Source organism: Scardinius erythrophthalmus (assembly GCF_964197995.2).
Source record: "Scardinius erythrophthalmus genome assembly, chromosome: 8".
Lineage (NCBI taxonomy): Eukaryota > Metazoa > Chordata > Actinopteri > Cypriniformes > Leuciscidae > Scardinius > Scardinius erythrophthalmus.
Window position 1 is genome coordinate 48,584,209 of NC_138228.1, and position 23,617 is coordinate 48,607,825.

The following is a 23,617-nucleotide window of genomic DNA, read 5'->3' on the forward strand; positions in this document are numbered from 1 at the left end:
CAGCATTCCTCCAGTGCGCAGCGCTGCTGTTCACGAGCGTGCCACTGTGACAGAGCGGCGGAGATCGCGTAAAGGGCTGAGATGAATACTGTGATGAACGCCCTCATTCTCTGAGCATGTATTGCCGAAGCCATAAGACTGATGTGAGACAAATTGTGAGAGGCAATTCATTAAGGAGAGAATGCGCTCTTGTGAGGAATGCATGCACATTGTAACTGAATTCAGTTTCAGCCCCAGTAAAAATAACTTTCTGAGCGGGAGTGAAATTGCTTTTGCTCAGATTCACTCTGAAGCCGAGCGCTGTGATGTGAATGAGCACAAGGGCAGTGTTTTGCATCACTATATCTCTCGAACCGGCTATAATCAGCCAATCGACTATGTATGTCAGGATTTTTAGCCCTGGTATTCTCAGTGGAGCTAGCCCTGCCTCCACACACAGACAAAATGTTCTTGGGCTTGATGAGAGCCCAAACGGAAGCACTGTGAACTCGTAACATATGCCTTGGTAGGCAAAACGAAGAAACTTCCTGTGTGGAGGATAAATGCTTATGTGGAAAAAAGCATCTTTCAGATCGATCGATGTGAACCAATCGTTCTGTTTTACAGTTGGAGAGAGAGCTAACATTAACATGGGTGGTAGAGGGTTAACATTTTGAAATTGTATTTCCTCAAATGTTTGTTCAACACTCTGAGATCCAGAATAGGATGAAGCGATGATTCTTTGGAATCAGGAAATAACGGGAGTAGAAACCCTGATGGCATTGATGCAGAGGTACCACTCCCACCGCCGTCGTACACATCCCTCTCTTAGTCGCCGGAATTCTGGAGAGCCGGCCATTCAATGCTGAGACGAGTGGCCGCTCACACACCTCGAGAAGGACCGCGGGCAGCAGTGCAGCTGAGCCGCTAACCGGGGGAACTTGGGCAGACCGGATGGTTTCCTCGTCATCCGAGCCCTCGAGTATAGCGGGGTCCTCGTCCAATCCTGAGCCGGGCAGCTCATAGTCCAGCGAGGAAATCCCAGGAAGGATTCCCTCGAATAAGCCCTCGTCAGACTGGTCAGCCCAACTGATGTCCCCAGAGCTGCAACGCTTTCTCCCACTCCAACATCCGAGTCGTACTGTTTGTCCGTGCTTTGGGTAGAGGCAACCTTAAGCCTACGACGAAGGAGCTTCCTAGGTAGAGCGAGGCAATGGCTGCAGTTTTCTGGTAGAGAAAGCAATTGTTCCGCGTGCTTTAACCCCATGCATACTACGCAGAAGGGATGGGTATCCCTCGCGGAAATGAGCAGGCGGCAGGGCATGCACACGACTGCGAGTCCGACGGTTTAGCAGGAGCGGAGAGCTTAAATTGATCCATAGGAGAGGTGAAAGCGCAGACACAGACGGGCAGCCCGAGAAAAATCCAGGTAGCGAGCGTGGGTGGCTTGCAAACCAAGAATAAATTGCAACTAAAGGCAACGTTCTGACTATCACGCCTGGCGGAGGCTGATCGAAATAGATATTTCCTCCTTTTGACTATAGTGAAGTCAGCAAAACATTTGAGCTGTGCATGAACTGAGTAAAGATAGTGCGTGCAGGTGATTTATACACGGGTCCTTTAGCTGGCATTGGACACGAGCTTCTGTCTGTCATGCCAGACTGCGTGCAACTGGATGCTTCTGCAGAGGTCAGGTGCGGATGCCCTTCCCATAAGTGGATCTCGAACACGAGATGATGAAAGAGAACACAATACAAAGAAACTTGATCTGAATTATAAAATAATAATGAGTCACCAAAAGGTACTTTGTTTCAGGGAACTGATACTGCAGATGAGAAAGCAGAATGATGAATGGTGTATGTTCCCTGTTCCCTGTTCCAGACTCTGCTGGAGCTCGGCGCGTCTCCGGACTACAGAGACAGTCGTGGTCTGACGGCACTGTATCACACGGTCCTGGCGGACGGAGACACACACTGCTGTGAGCTGCTGCTGAACCAGCACGCCTCCGTCTGCTGTCAGGACGAGAACGGATGGCATGAGATCCACCAGGTGAACTTCAGCGATGTGTTCAGCGATGTGTGTTCTTACACACCCACAGCTTTATTACAGAGAGAAGGACTAGGATACACCACCGTCACACTAGTCTCAATCATATTACTATACTTCAATATTTACTCAGTTTTATCACGACAAAGTTATTATTGACACATATTATATGCCTATATACACTATATTGCCAAAAGTATTGGTACACCCCTTCAAATCACTGAATTCAGCTGTTCCAATCACTGCCATGGCCACAGTTGTATAAAATCAAGCACTAGAGATGCAGGCGCTTCTACACACTTCTGTGAAAGAATGGGTCACTCTCAGGAGCTCAGTGAACTCAAGCGTGGTACCATGATAGGTTGCCAGCTGTCCATTCATGAAATTTCCTCACTACTGGAAGAACGGTACTTGCCTGACTGCATTGTGCCAAGTGTAAAGTTTGGTGGAGGGGGGATTATGGTGTGGGGTTATTTTTCAGGGGTTGAGCTTGGTCCCTTAGTTCCAGTGAAAGGAACTCTTAATGCTTCAGCATACCAAGACATTTTGGACAATTTCATGCTCCTAACTTTGTGGGAACAGTCTGGTGATGTTCCTGTTCCAACATGACTGCGCTCCAGTGCACAAAGCAGGTCCATAAAAACTTCTCGTCCAACATCAGTGCCTGACCTCACTAATGCGCTTCTAGAAGAATGGATAAAAATTCCCATTAACACACTCCTAAACCTTGTGGAAAGCCTTCCCAGAAGAGTTGAAGCTGTTATAGCTGCAAAGGGTGGAGCAACTCCATATTAAAACCTACAGATTAAGAATGGGATGCCATTAAAGTTCATGTGCATGTAAAGGCAGACGTCCCAAAACGTTTGGCAATATAGTGTATATTACTGAACAATATTTTGTAGTGCAAAGATTATAACAGTGTGTAACAAGAACAAGTGCACAACAAACAAAATAGACAAAGAGCATAAACACATTAAAACCAGAAAAAATATTCACAATCAACGAGTGACAAACCAATGACAGAACGATCAATAAAGCAGCTACTGAACATATTAGAGATCATGTTCTATTTACACAAGCTGGACAGTAAGTAGTTTATTCAAGAAACCCTCTGGGCGCCCATCTCAATAAGTCAATAATATGTATAATTAGCAGGCACGTGCACACATAGACATCAAAGGGGGCTTGAGCACCTGCCCTTTTTATTCATGGAGAGAAAGTGCCCTTTTTTCTGGGGTGCTTTTTTCTATTTTTGAAAAATAATATATATTCCTGTTTGCGCACAGCTTCCCTGTCAAACAAATATATTTATTTAATTAATTAATAATAATTTAGCCGTAAATAAAATGACCCACATGATGACCTTTCACCTCATTCCTCACGCTGCACGCACATTTTTTTTTTATTTCGCGCGGCTATGCGCACTACCAGAGGATGTCTTCAAATCTGCGGCTGCTGGTAAGTGGCGTTTCATTCTCAGCGAAGTGATTTTGATGTTCGTTTACTTATTATTATTTTACAAGGACGACGTGAAGAGAGCATGCGGAGATGTTGTTTATATTGCTGTGTGTAAGGTTAGGCTATAGAAGTAACTGTTTTCCTGAATGCCATCAAGATTGAAACCGAGACTGATTTCATAGCAGGTCAATAAACAAATAGTTAAAATTAAGTCATTTACATTTTAGACGCAATGACTATTTTTGTTATGTTTCAGCAGCGAAAATAGTTCCAAACAAAGATCACTGCAGAACAATCGCGAATCTCACAGCAACACTTGTTGCATTACTGAATGATCCAGCATTTTGAACGAATCGGTTGAGTCAAAGATTCAATTACCCATTCATAAACTGCCTCATTCTGAATAAATCAGCCGTTTGAATGAATCGTTTGAATGAATGACTCAATGACTCGCTCATTAAGACGGTCGCCTGCCGCCTCCTACTGGCGGTTTAGTCTAATAAAGTATCATTCTTTTCAACATTCCTTATTTGTATATTCAAAAATATTTAAAATAATCCAAATTAATACAGTTATAATTTTTCAATGTTAATTATTTAATTTGATTGGTAACAGCGCCTAGTGTCTTATTATTTTAATTGAATATATTGATCAAATTTGAGAATTTGAAATGAAAGATGGAGCATACATTTAATAAAATTAGTGGAAAAATGCCCTTTTTAAAAGGTACAAAAAATTAGTGTTTTCAAAGTGATGTAATGAAACATTGACAATTTAAGTTTGAAGGGAGTAAAGCCTCTGTTTAGGCTATTAAGGAAATGCAATTTTGCCAAAAGAAGAACTTTTATTTTAAATAAATGTTCGTTTTAAATCAGCCTACTTCAGTGTGATATGTTACCATATTATCATGCTTAACACTGAGAATTTGAATAATTGTAATGTGATGATCAGATGCAGATATTTAAATCAAAGAATATGGGCGGTTTTGCGGGTGGATTATTTATTTTTAACAGTGGATTCGGGTGACTCAAAGTGCACCAGATTAATGAATTTATCTTTAAAATGTACAAAATTTTCTTCCGGGGGGGCATGCCCCCGGACCCCCCTACAGATACCAAGATCCACCAACAAAAATAATGTGGGAAACACATTAGGCTATATGATGATTTACAAAAACATACGAATTTAATTATCTTATTATTAAAATACATTATTAGGATTTTTACCACCTCCGCCTCATTTTGAGGCTGTAAAAACCCTGTTACTGTATTTTGATCACAGCCCTATTTAAAGCCTTGTTCCATGTGCCCCCTTTTATACTTTGAGCACCTGCCCCTCCAGAGGTCTCTGCACGGCCCTGATAATTAGCCATATAAAACAATAACAGTCTATATATAGAATGTCACCATGACGATAGCAAAGTGTGTGTGTGTGTGTGTGTGTGTGTGTGTGTGTGTGTGTGTGTGTGTGTGTGTGTGTGTGTGTGTGTGTGTGTCTAACAGGCTTGTCGACACGGTCATGTCCAACACCTCGAGCATCTGTTGTTTTACGGAGCAGATATGAGCGCACAGAACGCTTCGGGAAACACGGCGCTGCACATCTGTGCTCTCTACAACCAGGTGTGTGTTCACAGCTGTAAACTTACCTACAGCATTTCATTATATACTGTTTAGTAAACAGGTAAACTACTGAACTTTGGTCTGTGTTTAAGTGGGCTTTTGTTATATAACTGTGAGTCAGGAAGAATGATGCACACACGCAAATTCAGTTTATTTCCTTGGAAGTGTAATTACCTTACAGAGTAATATTGATGTTGTTTCGTTAGAAAAAAAAAATGTGTAGGTTTCATAAATGTTGACTGTTTTGAGCAGTCATGAGTTATAAGTTTCAAATGAGTTTAAATCCTAATTACATATTCAAATACAATTTCTCATTTCAAAAAATATTTTTTCTTGCATCACACTTGTTATTGCTGTAGTTCTTGAAAATATAGCATGGTAAAAACATGGTCGAAATAAAATCTTTAAAACTTTAATGCATTCACTTATTAATGAGATGTTGCTAAGTAGATACAATATGGTTTTATTTGTAAAATGCTAAGTTATGACTGTTTTATGAGCTTTCAAAAGTTCAAAAGGTGTATACAGTGTTTTAATGAATTAGGAGGGTTAAACATATATTGGAATCAGCAGTGGAAATCATTTCAGAAAATTCTGTGATAAGAATAAAACTAAATGTTGAGGTAGCAATTTGTTTTTATATAAATTCCAATGTCTATGGTAACATCCTAAACTGTATAATGATGGTAAAAATGTTTTACTTTACAAGTTTTGAACATAAAACGTTTTACAAAAAGATAAACCTCACATTTCATCATTTAAACCATTGTTTTTTTTAAAAGGGGTGAGTCAGAATTATAAATGATTATATTTGGTGTTCAATAATATCAATTATTGTTATTAAATTATATATATTGTTCCTGCATTGATCTGAACAAAAGCAGCAGATGGGCTTAATTAAAGTGCAGATTCACTTTCTGACAGTAGGTGGCGCTAATGGAAAAGCAAACAGTCTTGTACTCAAAGGGTTTTAGGGATAACACAGAGGTAGGATAAAAATAAAATGCCTTCAAAACCTTTCTGAACATAATAGAGCAGTGTGAAAAAAGTGGTAGCTTTTGCAAATCATGTATAATGTGACAGCAGAACACAAAGAAATTACTAGAATAAAATACTGATTATTTCATGCATCATTTTGAAAACAAAGTAGAATATACAGGTGTGCTTGAGGAAATCCTGTTCTGAAGTCTGAGTCTAGTGCAACTGGTCAGAAATATCAGCTGTAGAGACGTGATGTTGTTAGAGATTGAGAATGTGTTTATGACTGCAGGAGAAGTGCACGCATGTGCTGCTGGTCAGAGGAGCTGACAAGGAGGTGAAGAACCACAACAGCCAGAGTCCGTTTCAGGTACTGTCTTCATTCATGATCCCTGGACATTTCAAATGGCTGAACACTTTCCACTTCAGCGTGTTTCACTGGCTGCGCTGGAACATCCGACAGCTTTAACTTCCACTACTGTTTAACTGCTGTTGCTGTGGAAGCTGGTTTACACCATGGAATACAAAAAGTAACTGCGGCTTTTTGTCTCACAATTCTGAATTGTGACATATAAACTCGCAATTGCACAAAAACAAATCTGATTTGCGAGATTAAAGGTCTGTTCCCTTTTTTTTCTGTGGCGGAAATCAGCGTCTGCTTGAAGTATACTTACTTTTTACTGTATGTCATCACTGTATGTTTTAGATTTACACATTAAAGAGGTATGCATTATTATTTATATCACTGAATTCTATTTTATATTATACAGTGGGAAGAACAAGTATTTGATACACTGCCGATTTTGCAGGTTTTCCTACTTACAAAGCATGTAGAAGTCTGTAATTTTTATCATAGGCACACTTCAACTGTGAGAGACGGAATCTAAAACAAAAATCCAGAAAATCACATTGTATGATTTTTAAGTAATTAATTTGCATTTTATTGCATGACATGAGTATTTGATCACCTACCAACCAGTAAGAATTCTGGCTCTCGCAGACCTGTTAGTTTTTCTTTAAGAAGCCCTCCTGTTCTCCACTCATTACCTGTATTAACTGCACCTGTTTGAACTCGTTACCTGTATAAAAGACACCTGTCCACACACTCAATCAAACAGACTCCAACCTCTCCACAATGGCCGAGAAAACCATTAGTAACACACTACGCCGTCATGGATTAAAATCCTGCAGCGCACACAAGGTCCTCCTGCTCAAGCCAGCGCATGTCCAGGCCTGTCTGAAGTTTGCCAATGACCATCTGGATGATCCAGAGGAGGAATGGGAGAAGGTCATGTGGTCTGATGAGACAAAAATAGAGCTTTTTGGTCTAAACTCCACTCGCCGTGTTTGGAGGAAGAAGAAGGATGAGTACAACTCCAAGAACACCATCCCGACCGTGAAGCATGGAGGTGGAAACATCATTCTTTGGGGATACTTTTCTGCAAAGGGTACAGGCCGACTGCACCGTATTGAGGGGAGGATGGATGGAGCCGTGTATCGCGAGATCTTGGCCAACAACCTCCTTCCCTCAGTAAGAGCATTGAAGATGGGTCGTGGCTGGGTCTTCCAGCATGACAACGACCCGAAAAACACAGCCAGGGCAACTAAGGAGTGGCTCCGTAAGAAGCATCTCAAGGTCCTGGAGTGGCCTAGCCAGTCTCCAGACCTGAACCCAATAGAAAATCTTTGGAGGAGCTGAAAGTCCGTATTGCCCAGCGACAGCCCCGAAACCTGAAGGATCTGGAGAAGGTCTGTATGGAGGAGTGGGCCACAATCCCTGCAGTGTGTGCAAACCTGGGCAAGAACTACAGGAAACGTTTGACCTCTGTAATTGCAAACAAAGGTTTCTGTACCAAATATTAAGTTCTGCTGTTCTGATGTATCAAATACTTATGCAAAAAAATGCAAATTAATTACTTGAAAATCATACAATGTGATTTTCTGGATTTTTGTTTTAGATTCCATCACTCACAGTTGAAGAGTACCTATGATTAAATTGACAGACTTCTACATGCTTTGTAAGTGGGAAAACCTGCAAAATCGGCAGTGTATCAAATACTTGTTCTCCCCACTGTATATGGATTAAGAATGGCAGAGTAGTTTCCTTTCGGGGAAACTCATGCTGTGTCGAATGACGACACGTTGGGGAACAGTGTACGAAGCACGTGTGAAACTAGTCCAATCCTGATTGGTGCTTCGTCATGATGTAACGTGACGGCATACGCAGAAGCCTCAAACGGACGCCGCACACAACAGTGTTAGCTTCTGCTCTTCAGCAAGTGTTCTCTGTTTGATCTTGTCCGCCATTATTTGGTGTTGTTTGTCCTAAGAAAAGTGTACAATGCATATAAAATCAATATAAGCATGGCGAGAACTAAGCAGTTCAAGAGGTATGTGCCTCCCTGTCCCAGATACATCACAGGCGGGGACACTTTTAATAATTATGCATCCATTGTGGGCTTGAAAGAGAACGGCTACGGGATGATGCCATGGGTTGAAGAGACACTGGCATCTTATCTCTCACCTGATGTTGAATCATCCCTAACAGCCCTGATGCTGCCCACCAAACCCAAAGTATATGGTGGCGGGGTGGCCAGGTGCTTGCCTGCACACATTGGCCATCATGCAAACATACCAGGCCAACCTCAGGCCCAACGACATTAAGGCAAAGCACCAGTCGACAGCCTTTAAGAGGTTTATTCCCCACCGCTCTAAATCTTTTGGCGCTGCTGCCGGGGAGCCTCATAACTCATAACATAACTCATAAGCAGCCAGAGGAGGAGAGTGTTGCCTCTCGAAACTCCGTTGAGATTCCACCCTGAGACAGTGGAGTTGATTTGGAAGAAGTTTGGCCAGGCGGAAGTAGATCTGTTTGGCTCTTAAGAGAACACTCACAGTCATCCACTTTGGTTCTCCCTCACTGGATGCTATGGTACAGACGTGGCCGAGGCTGCGCCTATAAACAATTCCTCCCATCGCTCTGCTCCCGGGAGTTCTAGAGAGGGTTCACCTGGACGGGGTCAGTCTACTCTTGGTAGCCCTGTTCTAACCGACCCGAGTCTAGTTTTCAGACATCATGGCGCTCTTGGGGAGATCCCCATCAGAAGGGACCTCCTGTCTCAAGCGGAGGGCTTGATGCGCACCCCCGGCCGGAGCTTTGAAAGCGGTGGGTCTGGCCCCTGAGGGGGACAAGCTCTTAGGCACTGGTCTCTCAGCCGAGGTTGCTGAGACCATCCTAAACTCTAAAGCTCCCTCCATGAGGAAACTACATGCCTTAAAGTGGAATGTGTTCACTTTATGGTGCAGAGAACGCAAGTTGGACTCAGTGAACTGCCCAGTGGCTTCAGTGCTTGGAGATCCTGCAAGAACTTGTCTTTCCCTGTCCACACTTAAGGTTTACGTGGTGGCCGCAGCTGGTGGTGGGCCCTTATTCGTTTCCCTCGTGGTGCTCGGAGGATAAGGCCTGTCATCCTAGCCAGGGTTCCTGTTTGGGGCCTGGCTGTGGTTCTGGAAGGGTTATCCCTGGCACCCTTCAAACACATTGACAGGGTGTCAGAAAAGTTACCTTTAAGATGGTTTTCCTGCTAGCTATTATGTCCCACAAGAGAGTTGGGGACCTGCAGGCTCTCTCTGTTTCTCCCTCCTGTCTCGAGTTCGCTCCTGGGAAGGTCAAAGCCATTCTCCACCCTGAACTACGCGCCCAAAGGTGCCAACTAATTCCATTCAATTCAATTCACATTCATTTGTATAGCACTTTTCACAATATTCATCATTTCAAAGCAGCTTTACAGAAAGTACATGTGTCCATATTACAATTTAGAGTGATCTGTTATCAGGGGTAACTGTCTAAGTTAAGTATTTCAGAAATGTACATATACAAAGTCACAGTTAGCTAAAAATGTATTAATTTAAACAATGTTATAATTTAATGCAGAAACAATGAGCTCATTGAAGTAATGAATACTTGTTTGTTAACAAATGATTATGACATTTAGAAAATATAACATTGGTGCATGTTGATTCAGAGTTTGCGCCATCTCTTCATAGGTGTTGGGCATCTGAAGTGGCACCTAACCCATCTAGTGTGGCACACTCTGTGGTCTTGCAGGCCTTTCATCCTCCACCTCATGTGTCGGCAGACCAGGAGAAGCTTCATTTACTGTGCCCTGTTCGGCCTCTAGAGGCCTACGTGCGAAGGTCCTCTCAATGGAGGAATCTGGACCAGCTATTTGTGTGCTTTGGATCACTTTAGTAGTTAGTTTAAATTTGGTTTAGTTCCCCTTCCTCAAAGCAAACAATTAGCAGATGGATTGTTGAGGCAATTTCTACAGCTTATGAGGTGTGCAATTTGTAAGGGCTCATTCAACTAGAGCAATAGCATCCTCTAAGGCAGGGTTTCTCAAACTCAGTCCTGGAGGGCCACACCTGAGCAAGCTAATCAATGTCTTCAGGATCACTAGAAACTCACAGCTAGGTGTGTTTGATCAGGGTTGGAGCTAAACTGTGCAGGACAGTGGCCCTATACTCTAAGGCCCTATAATCGGGAGTCTCCCTACAGGAGGTCTGTGATGCTGCTTTTGAGTTTTCCTTTGCAAAGCAGATCAAGTTTGTTTGCAAAATGCTGGATTTGTTTGTTTAATTATGGCATAATATTAACTCCATAACCCACACACATTTATACTATTTTTTAGCTTGGATTTTCCCTCTACACCGGTTTCTCAAGTTCTTTCATCCTGAGCTGTGCCTGGACAAGCTTTACACCAGGACAGGCACTAGTCAGTGTGGCGCAGTGGGTATTTCGGTTTCACTTTATTTTGATGGTCCCTTTAACACATTCTTTTGACTATAAGTAACATTGCACCTACATGTCTACTAACTCACATGAGAGTGTTAGTAGAGTATTAGTAGAGTATTAGTAGACTGGTAGGGTTAGAATAAGTTGACATGTAGTTGCAAAGTTACTTTTAGGACCATTACAATAAATAGTCAGCATATATAAAGCAGACAGTCTACTTATATTCTAATGAGAGTTAGTTGACATGTAGTTTCAAAGTTACTTAAAAATCAAGGGTTACATTCATAACCTGAGATGTTTTCTGATACATGGATTTGTATGTCAATATTGTCAATATAAAAATGTAGGGCGGGGCTTGGCTCTGTGCATCAGTTGTTGATTGGATGTTGAGATGTTGAGATGTAGGCGTGACTCAAAAATGGAGGAGGATCTGAATGGGAGCTTTCAGGGGTGGGGTTTAAATGGTGATGTCATCATAAGGTTGGATTTTTCTATGTATGATGTGGCATTTACATTTACAAAGAAGACTAAAACCTGTACCCGACTCTCCTTCTGCATCATTCATTTCCATTGCTCTGAGTGAACAGAATCAGTCTGAATGAGAGAGTATTCAAGAGTACATAAGGCAGTGTGTGTGTGTAAACATGTTCTGATGTGTTGACATAGATCAGGGATTGATTGGAGATCAAGAGGTCAAGTTTGAGGATTTTAGGTCCTCTGTGTGTGTGTGTGTGTGTGTGTGTGTGTGTGAGAGAGAGAGAGAGAGAGAGAGAGAGAGTGTGTGTGTGTGAGAGAGAGAGAGAGAGAGAGAGAGAGAGAGTGTGTGTGTGTGTGTGTGTGTGTGTGTGTGTGTGTGTGAGAGAGAGAGAGAGAGAGAGAGAGAGAGAGAGAGAGAGAGAGAGAGAGAGAGAGAGAGAGAGAGAGAGAGAGAGAGAGAGAGAGAGAGAGAGAGAGAGAGAGAGAGAGAGAGAGAGAGAGAGAGAGAGAGAGAGAGAGAGAGAGAGAGAGAGAGAGAGAGAGAGAGAGAGAGAGAGAGAGAGAGAGAGAGAGAGAGAGAGAGAGAGAGAGAGAGAGAGAGAGAGAGAGAGAGAGAGAGAGAGAGTGTGCTTTACAGTAGTTTGTGGATGAACTGTGATTAAAGGCTACAGATGGTGAGGTACAAATCTCCTGTTAGAAGTCCTCTTAGGATTACAGATCGAGCACGCATGTGCAGAGTCACTCACACAAGCATGTCAGACGCTTCAGAAGAAGCAACTGAGAAGAATGACAATAATCAACTCAAGAAAGAGATTCACTGTTTTAAATCCTCAGATTTCACCATTGGATGTGTTTCCTCCTGTGTTTCCTCCATTTATTGCCTCAGTTTAGATGCACTCTCTAGTATGGTGTGGAATATTTCACTCTATTTTACTAATTGACTAATTCTGTTTTTTAACAGATGAAGTGTCATTTCTAGCATCATAAAAAAAAAAAAAAAAAAAAACCTTTTTCTCTTGCTTAGTATTTATGTCTTGTTTTCTATTAAAAATAAAAACAATACAATTACTTGAGAAGCAAATTGATTTAAGATAAATGTTGTTTTCCAAAGAAAAAATCATCAAAATGAAGTGAGTTTGTGCCTTAAACAAGAACAAACATCTGCCAGTGGAGACTGAAAAATAAACTGAGTTCAAAAGGAAAACAAGATTATTTTTCTGACCCTGATGGCAGATATTTGTTCTTGTTTTAAGCACAAACTCACTTAAATGTTTAATATCTTCAGTCATGATGCTTCTCCACACTGTAAAAAATTTGCTGTAGTTTTGCAGCTGTTTGCCAGTAACTTACTGTAGATTTAAATTTATGTTATTTACTGGCAACAGTTTGTTCAAAGTTAAATGAACATTAAACATTAACAAGTCTTTGTCTTTAAAGAATAAAATTATAAAATAACAATCTAATGCAAAGCATTCTGGGAACCAGAAATCTTCATCAACCTTTTTCTGTTTTTTTCCTTCAGATTTTGGTTCCCAGAATGCTTTGCATGAGGATGTTATTTTAGTTTTATTCTGTAAAGATAAAGACTTGTTAATGTTTAATGTTCATTTAATTTTGAACAAATTGTTGCCAGTAAATAACATCAATTTAAATCTACAGTAAGTTACTGGCAAGTAGCTGCCAGTAATACTGTAATTTCTACAGATTTTTCTAACAGTGCAGTAAATGTATCTTGGTTTAAGAATAGATATATTTGTGCTGGAAAACAAGACAGAAACACTGAGGAAGAACATCATTTTCTGCAGTTTGGACTCACATATGAACATAGTCTCAAGCATGCGTGACTCCAGGGCAGATTCAGCTGTGATTTCAGATACTTTAACTTTATGAATCATATGAAGTGAATCACAGCAGCATCTCCTCGCTTGTGTTGCAGGTGGCAATAATCTCTGGGAACTTCGAGCTGGCAGAGCTCATTAAGAACCACAGAGAGAGTGATGTAGGTAAGTGCAGCGACTGCATCTCATCTACTGCAACAGGCCGTATCAAACGCTCGAGACATCAGTGTATGTGTGCTGTAGCAAACAGGGCATGTCTTAATGTGAAAGAAACGACTGGACTAATCCAGGAACCACAGGATTAAGAGCGACGACCAGCCGAAGCTGCACAAAGATATTGTCCTCTGCAATGGCTCTGTGGATGTTGCTGAACACGAACATACGGGTCTGGAGATGTTCGATGCCTAAACATATATACTGTACATCTGTACCGAAAACACAGTGTGCATTTCTTCATGAAATGTGATTCAGTTCAAGGTTCTTTATTTGAATCGATGGCTCCATGAAGAATCTTTTACATCCACAGAACCACTAAAGTCCCTTTAGATTATTAAAATGCTCGACACACTAAGAAAAAAAAAAATATTTTACGGTATCGCTCCGAAAACCTTACTTTTTTATTTTGTTTTCACTCTGTTTCTGTCCACTATTGTTTTTTAGGTCACACTTTACAATAAGATTCCATTTGTTGACATTAGTTTATTAGTTAACATGAACTAACTGTGAACAATATGTTGAAAGCTTTTATTAATCTTAGTTAATGTTAATTTCAGCATTTACTAATACTAATACTAATCTGTTAACATTAATATTTGCTGGACCTGAGCTGAAATAAACTAACAGTTGTGTTTATATTAATACACACTGTATCAAATGTATTGTTAATGTTGTTAATGTATTAACGTTAACTAATGGGACCGTGCTGTAAAGTGTCAGTGTTTTATATGTGTGTGTGTAATATCGCAGGCTGGACTCTATAAAGAGGGCTGGTCTTTTCCAAAGGAGTAAAAACAAGCAATACTGCCCTACATGTTACTTGACTTAAAGAGTATTGTGTTTTTAAGTCAAAGCAAAAAAACAACAACAAATGTTCAGTGAGAGCTGGATTATACCGGGGCCGTTCACATAAATAAATCAATCAAAAGGAACAGGAATAAATATCTGAGGAGGCATAATCCGTGATTGTTTCCCGGAGCGGCACACAGCTGTCCTGCAGACTAAATGAAAAAAGCCGCAAGTGGCACCAGATTCAGCATCAGCTGAGGGATTATGAGCTCTTCATCCTCATCCTCTTCATCATCTTCAGCTTCACGGCCCGCGCTCGACCCGCGTGGACCCGCCGCCTGCGATGGGACTCTGTGATGGGACTGTGTGATGGGACTGTGTAGAGACTGGGAAGCTGTTGGCCATGGGTTCTGCCTGCTGCACCGCGGAGAGAGGTGTGTGTGTGTGAGAGGTGTGTGTGAGGTAGGTGTGTGTGTGTTACCATGCTTTCCTCCTGGTGTTTGTGTCTGGAAATCTTTCTTTTGCTGTAAGAGAATGATCTGCAGTTTTGCTGCGATGACACATTTACAGTAAGATCAAATTTAATCAGTTGCTTTCTGTAGTTCCCACTCCAACATGCACTAAAGCAAAGGGAACACGAATGACCGACGGCCAGAGAACTGTTTTTGCTGAGGATCCTCTTTTTTGTTGTTGTTTTTTGGCAGAAAGATGATGAGTGTAATAAAGCCTGACTCTGTGTGCACGCTTCGCTCAGAGATCATCGACCGTAAACAGCATCTTTGACAGGGCAAACGTCAAAGTACATGCAGAGTGAAGATATATTGTAATAGAGCCATAAAAAGTTTATGGTAACACTTTACTGTAAGGCTCCATTAGTTAATGCATTAACTATTAACAGTGTTCAATGAATTTGTTACAGTATTTATTAAATAGTTAATAAAAATGCAGCTGTTCATTTTTAGGTCATGCATTTTATCTCAGGTCATTTAAATAATATTAGCAGACTTTAGTAAAGTAAAGTAATGGATTACTCTTTGTCTATAATTTAATCAGTTACTTCTGATGTAATTGCATTAATCACTGTATAGACTAGAACAATTCTATATAAAACAATTGTGGATTTAACATCAATATTTAATGTCTAATGTTAAAATGTATGTTTTTAATGTAAACCTTCTCCCTTTAAATACTTTGGTCAGTTTGAGAATAAATTATGTGATTTTATATTATTTATTTGACAGAATTAAAAGAGCTGTTTCATGTCTATCCTTTAGAAAGTCATTAGTCATAAATAATCCAATACTTGTAATACAGCAATCTAATTACACTTTTGAAGATGTACTTAGAAGAGAGTAAGTTTTTTTTTTTTTTTTTTTGAGTAACTTACTCACTGGTAAATGTTGAAATTAACATTTATTAAAAAATGCTTTAGAAGTCATTTTTCTATGTTAGTTAACTAATGTTAACAAGTGGAACCTTATTTAAAGTGTTACCAAGTGTGTGTGTGTGTGTGTGTGTGTGTGTGTGTGTGTGTGATGTGCTGAAATCATCATGGTAGTTTTGATTGGTTATTATATTGTCCGAGTATGACATATACTGCATGCTTCACTGTTTGTGTTGGTGTCTGATCCGAACACTTCCAGAGTGTTTATGTAATGCGAGACATGAAAACACACGTCACGCTCCTGTAGCTTCTCTGGACGAGCTAGTGAAATCACTTAAACTTTCTAACAACATTCACTTTTCAATATTGTTCTTCTCCCAGAACACCTTCAAAACAAGACGATGTTCATTTCTCTGTGACTGTTTCCAACAAAACCATTTTCAAATGATTAGTGGCAAATAGGGATATTTCCTGGAGAAATACAGCATTGCTGTTACACCCCACTGAGACCCTGGTCTTCTGTTTGAGATGTCGTCTCCTCTCTTATATAATAGAAGATGTTTTACCACTGTTCACTGTGGTTCAGGCTTCCCTTCAGTCAGTGTAAGCTTGGCCAGAGGATTTTCACTAGATTTTCATTGATTCCAGTTCTGATCCCGTGTTCTTGAGAAAACACTGATTGCTCCAGCCATTGCGTAACGCACAGATTTCCCTCAGAGTCCTGCTGTCTGCTGCTCCGTGAGAACGGATTGAAGCGCTGAAGCTTGTGTTTGCAGCTGTTTGTCTGATTGAGCTTTATGGTCAGCTCAATCCACGTGTCCTTTCTCTGGTTCCCTGTTCGCTGTTGCCATCTTTCAGGCTATAACATACTAGATGAAGAGTCAAATGATGCTTTCAGAAAGAATCAGACTCTTAATGTCACGTGGAATGTGTGTATGTGTCTAGAGAATGACGTTGGTTCTGTTTAGGGTCGTTATAAATCAAACAGTAATACCTTACATGTGTTTACATTAGACAGTGAAGTTTATCTTTGATCAGCAGTTGCCTTTCTTAACATTAACGTTTAAAATTGTTAATGCATTAGTTACCATTCACTACAATCAACATTAATATTAATAAGGATTACGCAAAGGCTGCAAGTGTGTTTTATTGTTAGTTCAACTAATGCTAATTTTAACAAATATTGTTAAGTGTTTGGCAAACAAACAGACTTGAAGTAATCCTTGAAGTGTTAATACATAAAGACAAAAGATTGCATTCAGATGAATAAAAGCGCTCAGAAATCATTAAACTCTCTGCCTATGCAGACAATATTAGCATTATAATGATAAAACCATAGGATGTTTGAGAGTTGAAGAATGCTCTGATCTTCATCATCAAATAAACTCCAGTGAGTTGTGGATTATTTCAAAATGAAGCACTTTAGACGAACTCCCAGAAAACAGGGCAGAAAATACCCAAGAGTTCATCATAAAAAAATAAAGGTAACTACATAATGAAGAACGGGCAGGATTTAGGAGAGAATGCGCATGAAGAGCCTGAATGGAAGTGATTCAGCTGTCATATAGAGGAATCCTGATAGCCAATAATCTGGTCACACTTTATATTGGTGACCTTGACAATTTACTTATGTGTGTGCATGTTGGTGCATTACCTTTGCATTTACTTGCATTTAATTAACATTTTACACTGTCAGTACCACTAACCATAACCCAGCTATGGTCTCTACCCATTTTAATCCTAACCTTAAACATACCTCAAACTTATCAGCATTAATATTCCAGGACAATATGTAGCCTAATAGATACACAGTGAATCCATATAGTCTTTTAATGTTAGTGCATGCTATAACCCTAACCCTTTGGGATACATAGATGGCTTTGGATCCTCTAAGAAATATATCTGTATAGATATGCTAAATATATCTGTTGAGTTCTTCTGGTCAGCACAGTAATGGGTAAAAGCTGCTGCACTGTAAAATTAAATGGTGATTCTAACTAACACTTTTTAGTTAACTTTACTTAATGTCTTAACTTAATTGTAAAAATCTAGTACTCTGTACTATTCACATACTATGCCGTTTTTACTCAGAAAACCAAAGTTAAGATTGATTGGTTTGAGTACCATTTTGTCAAGCAAAAAAAAAAAAAAAAACGGGTTCCCTTTCGTAAAGGGAACTCCCGCTGCATCGATACTCGATACTTTGGGGAATGCCTTCGGCATGAAGCGTCTGAAGTCAACTATGGAACTATTCCAATCTTGATTGGTGCAACGTCACCCGTGACGTCGCATGTGACGGTGATCCGGAAGCTACAAAAGGGTCACAGGAACCAGGAAATGTTAGCTTCTGGTCTTCAGCAAGCGCTCTATGTCATCTTGTCTGTTCTATTTGGTGTTGTTTGTCCCGTGAAAAGAGTATTATTTATGGCGAAAAAAGAGAAGCTATTCAGGCAGTGTGCGTCCCCTTGCCCACGTTATTTAAGCGAGGATGACACACACACGCTTTGTGTAGTTTGTCTGGGAGTGGAGCATGCACGGGCGGTGCTCGAGGGCGCTGTCTGTGCAAACTGTTTTCAATGAAAAAGCTCCGCTCCCGTTTGAGCCTGTTCGATCAGTTAGATCAGGCTCGCGTTTCCAGTGCATCAGGTCCCGCGTCTGTTGAGGCAGCGCGCCGCTTGTATGCATGTGATTCGCACGTGGGGCTGGCATATGATACTGAGACGGATGCGACCCTTTCTCAGTGTTTATTAACCAGCTCCACTGGTCTCGAGCACGGTTCGGAAGCCCGCGCTGCGGCTTCTTCCGACCGTGTTAAAGACACAGCGTTTGATTTATCTGTCTCCGAGGAGATAGATATTATCTATTAACACTAAATCACGTGGATATGGGGATTCGCCACCCCATATTTCCGTTAGTGAGGAGTTGCTGGAGGTTGTAATCAGGGCAGTGGTTAAATTAAATGTTAAATGGCCATATAATAAGCAGGAAGCGACTAAGAAAAATAAAATGAATGAGCGCTTCCTGCAGACCCAGTCACAATCTCCGTGTCAGAGCCTTCCCTTTTTCACTGATCTCCATACTGAGGTATCAAGATCGTGGAAAAATCCATTTTCATCTCAATTATTTTCCCCCATGTATATATTTACTCATCCATTAGGGAATCTAATGAAAATGGTTATTAGGTGATGGCTCGGGTTGAGGAATATTTTGCGAAATATTTTCTCCCCGACATTGCGTCACCCCTGATAGCTCAGACACTTCCCTCCAAATCTCGTACATCGAATTTGTTAGGGAAAGCATATATGGCGGTGGTCGAGCTGGTGCATGCCCACACACGATGGGGTTATTACAGGCATACCCGGCTGACCTCCTCAAGCAGGTGGACTATAACTGGGAGGTCTCACTCTATATTACTGAATTTCGTAGAGTAGCTGACTTATCTCTCCATATTATTAAAGAGACGGCCCGTGCTATTGGCCGTGGCAGCACTAGTCGTCTCAGAGAGACATTTATGGCTTAATCGCTTGTGGATCGGGGAGAAAGACAGGGCTTTCCTTCTCGATGCTCCACTTTCACCTTCTGGCCTCTTTGGTGACGCGGCAAGAACCGTTGTCGAGAGACTTCAGGAGACAGAGCGACCATCAGCTATCCCCAGTTGTCAGTCCAGGTCTCATGGGGTTGCTGCCAGGGGGTAGCCTCATGGGACAGCCGCCAGCTCCTCATATTTTTAGAGGGTTCCCTCTTGTGCCCCCCCGTATAAGGCTTGGGGCCAGAGGAAACATTCTCGCACGAAGCTCTCCATACCGAAGACAGGTCTGAGGACTGTCTCTCGGGCTAAGACGGCTTCAACTAAGAGGTCTTGTCGTAACACGCAGACCCTTATGGGCGTTCCCCCAGGAGAGCGAGTACAGTAGTCTAGCCCCCTTATGCAGCCCTTAGGAAATCGATGTTCGCTTCCCGCCGCCGATGGCGCTTCGGGACACATCGGCTTCCAGCGAACACAAATCGCAGTATCTGCCCGAAGACGTTGCGGCACTGTCGAGTTCGCCGCCTCTCGGGAGGTCTGTAGAGAGCATATTTCGGTTAGTTCCTGCCAGTTAGCTGCTTCAGGTCACCGAAGCCATTTGGAAATTTATAGCCGAGGCCAGTCTCGAGGGACTGGTCCCCATAATGGCATATTTAGACACCCCGAGGGGTCTTCAAAATACAGCCTAGGGGGTCCTGCTTACAGTGGAGTTAATATACAAATATTATCTACTAAGGGTGGTTCACATGTCGGCCAGCCCAGAGCAGGGTCGGTTTTTGGAACAGGAAGTCTAGTCCCTCTTAACACAGGAAACCTCAAAGTGGGCTCTTCCTTGGTTTACGGGAGCCCAGGTTCTACAGCTGGCACTTCATAGTTCCTATGAGGGGGGGAGTTAGGCCTTATTTTGGATCTCAGGGTACTGGATCAACCTCCGAGGGGGTTCAGATTCAAGTTACCGACTGTCAGTCAGACCAGCTCCGAGGACTGGTCTGTCTTGATAGATCCACAAGCTCCTTAACTCCTCTTTCCCTTCTAACCCCATCACAGGAAGTTTCCGAGATCCGCTTTTGGGGGGAAAAGCGCATCAGTTCTGGACTCTTCCAGTCGGCCTAGCCTTATCCCCTCGCACCTTCACTAAATGTATGGACACGGCCCTTGCTCCATTGAGACTTCAGGGGGTCCGTATCTTATAGATGACTGGCTCATTTTGGCTCAGTCAAAAAGAACTAGCAATTCAACATCGAGATGTTGTTTTGCGCCATCTGAGGTGCGTGGGGTTGAGACTCAATGTGAAGAAAAGTTCCTTAACTCCTCTTCAGAGGACTACGTCCCTGGGAGTAGAGTGGGACTTAGTCAATGCGGGCACAATTGTCTCCTGCTTGTATAAATACTATCTTAAACACAATGAAGAGTATTAGGTTAGGCCAGGCTATCACTGTCAAACACTTTCAAGGAGTTTTGGGTCTTATGGCTGCAGCTTCCACGGTAGTACCCTTTGGTCTGCTCCATATGAGGGCTTTGCAGTGGTGGCTCAGGAACAAGGGATTTTCTCCTCTGGGAAACCCTTTTCGTACGATCAGAGTTACGCGCAGATGCCTTCGTTCTCTTGTCGTATGGAAGAAACCATGGTTCCTGTCTCAGGGCCCGGTTTTGGGAGCACCATGTGAGAGAAAAACTCTGACCACGGATGCGTCCCTCACGGGCTGGGGTGCGGTTATGGAGGGCCGTTACACCCGAGGTACTTGGAAGGACCATCATCTCACATTGTATATTAATCGCTTGGAGATGTTGGCTGTATTTTTTTGCCCTGAGGCACTTCCTTGTAGACCTCAGAGGCCATCATGTTCTTGTTAGGACAGACAATATGTCAGTGGTCTCTTATATCAACCGCCAAGGAGGTTTGAGATCTCGCCCTCTTTGTAGACTGGCGCATCAAATTCTTCTTTGGTCCCAGGACAAATTTCTCTCTGTGAGATCTATTTATATTACTGGGGTTGAAAATATGGGAGCAGACATCCTGTCGAGGCAGGGGCTGAGGCCCGGGGAATGGCGGCTCCACCCTGAAGTGGTTGAGCTTATATGGAGAGAGTTTGGCCGGGCGGAGGTTGACCTGTTCGCTTCTCATGAGAACTCTCATTGCCCGCTCTGGTACTCTCTCTCACATCCAGCTCCTTTGGGCTTGGATGCCACGGTACAGATGTGGCTGAGGTCACATCTGTACACTTTTCCCCCGATCGCTCTGCTCCCTGGGGTTCTAGAAAGGGTCAGGAGGTACGGAGTGAGACTACTCCTTGTAGCTCCGTACTGGCCAGCCCAAATTTGGTTTTCGGACCTTATTAGTCTCTTGGAGAGTCCTCCATGGAAAATTCCTATTAGGAGAGATCTTCTGTCTCAGGCTGATGGTATATTATTTCATCCCCGACCAGAGTTATGGAGACTATGGGTCTGGCCCCTGAGGGGGTCCCACCCATAATTAGGTTGCCCTTTCCACCGAGGTGGTCAGGACATCCATACTAGAACCCCACTCTACTAGGAACTAAACAATTAAGTTAGGGAGGGCATTGAACCCAGTTTATTACTGCCCACTGGCTTCAGTACTGGTGTTCCATCCCGCTCTCTAACGGGATCTCCTGTTCATGCTTAGGGCCTCTGTGGCGGCCTCAGTGCCCTCCGCAAGCCTCTAAGGGTGTTCTCGAAAGGACGTTCCCACCGAAACTCCATGTTCCTGTAGATTGGAGGATGAATCCTTTTCTTCCAGCCTATTGGCATCAGGCTGATGGGTTATCCCTGGCACCCATCATGTCCTGTGGGTGAGGTATACGAATATATATTTGAGATATATAAGTATATATAGGAGAATCTATTGAGTCTGCTTCCTGCTCGTCTTACTCTCTGGAAGAGTGGTGGTCGTGCCCCCTCTTACTTGCTAGCGTGGGAGCCACTCAACGTTATTTTTGCCCTGTACTGAGGTACTTGTAGGCAATGTTAAGATTCTTCAGGTATTCCATCCTCCATCGCATGTGTCGGATGGTCAAGGTCATAGCCTTTGAGGTTCCTACATTAGGACTCAGGCTGAGAGGAGTCAGTCCATCTAGTTATGCATCAAGGGTTAGGAGCTATTCCCTTTATTAAGAGTACAGTTGGTTATCTAAAACCACTCATATTTGAAGTACAAGGTGCGCTTCTGCCTTCACCTCTCATCTAATATTTTCTACTGTCTGGGGCTCCCAGCCATGAGGTCAGTCAGGCCTCCGGCTCCAGACCTCCCCTTCTTGCACCAAATCTTATGACAAGCTAGTTTGGATCTGCCCTCTACTCATTCTATCGTCCGTGAGTGTACCAGATGCTTTATACCAGGGCGTTTTTACTCTCAGTGTGGCGGCGTGGGTATTCGTTCCCCAAAGTATCGAGTATCGATGCAGCGGGAGTTCCCTTTACGAAAGGGAACGTCTCGGGTTACGTATGTAACCCTCGTTCCCTGAGTAGGGAACGAGACGCTGCATCCCTCGGCCACACTTTTCGCGCCCCTGAGAACGACTTGCTTTGACCAATTAGAAGCTAACATTTCCTGGTTCCTGTGACCCTTTTGTAGCTTCCGGATCACCGTCACATGCGACGTCACGGGTGACGTTGCACCAATCAAGATTGGAATAGTTCCATAGTTGACTTCAGACGCTTCATGCCGAAGGCATTCCCCAAAGTATCGAGTATCGATGCAGCGTCTCGTTCCCTATTCAGGGAACGAGGGTTACATACGTAACCCGAGACGTTTTGACTTTTCACTAATTCCCTCCACTTCTGTCAATACAATTGAACAATTTGAGAGAACATCACATAAGCTGACTTCATGCATTAATGTTGATTTTCCTGAAATGTTTTTGTTGGAACTCGCCATTATGGTGATCAGTATTCCCTTTGGTTGGGCACTTGGAACTTCATTTATATTATTGTAATTCTCTTCCTAATGATGCAGCGATGCAACAAGAAATTTACACAGTTATTTGATTTTAAAGGAAGAGAAGTACCTTTGTAAGTAAACTTATAATAATAATACTTAAACTAAAACTTAAATAATAGCCGAGTCCCAAATAGACGCCTGTCTCTTTTACACGCCTGGTGTGTCTACAGGTTTGGATAAATAAAGGCCGGTCTCAAATAGAGGCCCGGTCTGTTTTTTAGTTTCGGGTTGTATTTAATCTTCTAAAACCCATCAGATCGTCTGTTTAAGCCAGTTCTATGGAGCAGATTGCGCACGCAAGAGAGCCCTGCGCATCTGGAGCTGTTAGCGCAAGCAAGGCAGGCAGTTAGCGGAGGCCGGAGAGCGAGAGCGAGGAGGAATTCGCCAACTTGTAGTTGAGGGCCGCGGTGATGATGATAGTGATGAATAGGGTCCTTTTGTATCACATGATTGCAGTTGTTTTACGGGGTAGCCTTCATTCTTTCTTGTTGATGTGTTTCGGGCAACTAGTTCAAGCAGTAGCAACTAGTAGAAGCAGCGTTGCGTCGCGTTTA

The 23,617-nt window shown here is 42.4% G+C and overlaps 1 protein-coding gene across 2 annotated transcripts in view; it reads left to right on the forward strand.

Annotated features, from left to right (window-relative positions):
* shank2a (SH3 and multiple ankyrin repeat domains 2a) overlaps nt 1-23,617 on the forward strand; it is a 97,545-nt gene that overhangs the window by 30,425 nt on the left and 43,503 nt on the right. For both annotated transcript variants that reach the window (XM_081373265.1, XM_081373264.1), the window contains 4 exons: nt 1,861-2,028; nt 4,986-5,102; nt 6,373-6,450; nt 13,289-13,355. In XM_081373265.1, coding sequence (XP_081229391.1) covers nt 1,861-2,028; nt 4,986-5,102; nt 6,373-6,450; nt 13,289-13,355 — 430 coding nt within the window. The remainder of the gene's footprint in view (nt 1-1,860; nt 2,029-4,985; nt 5,103-6,372; nt 6,451-13,288; nt 13,356-23,617) is intronic.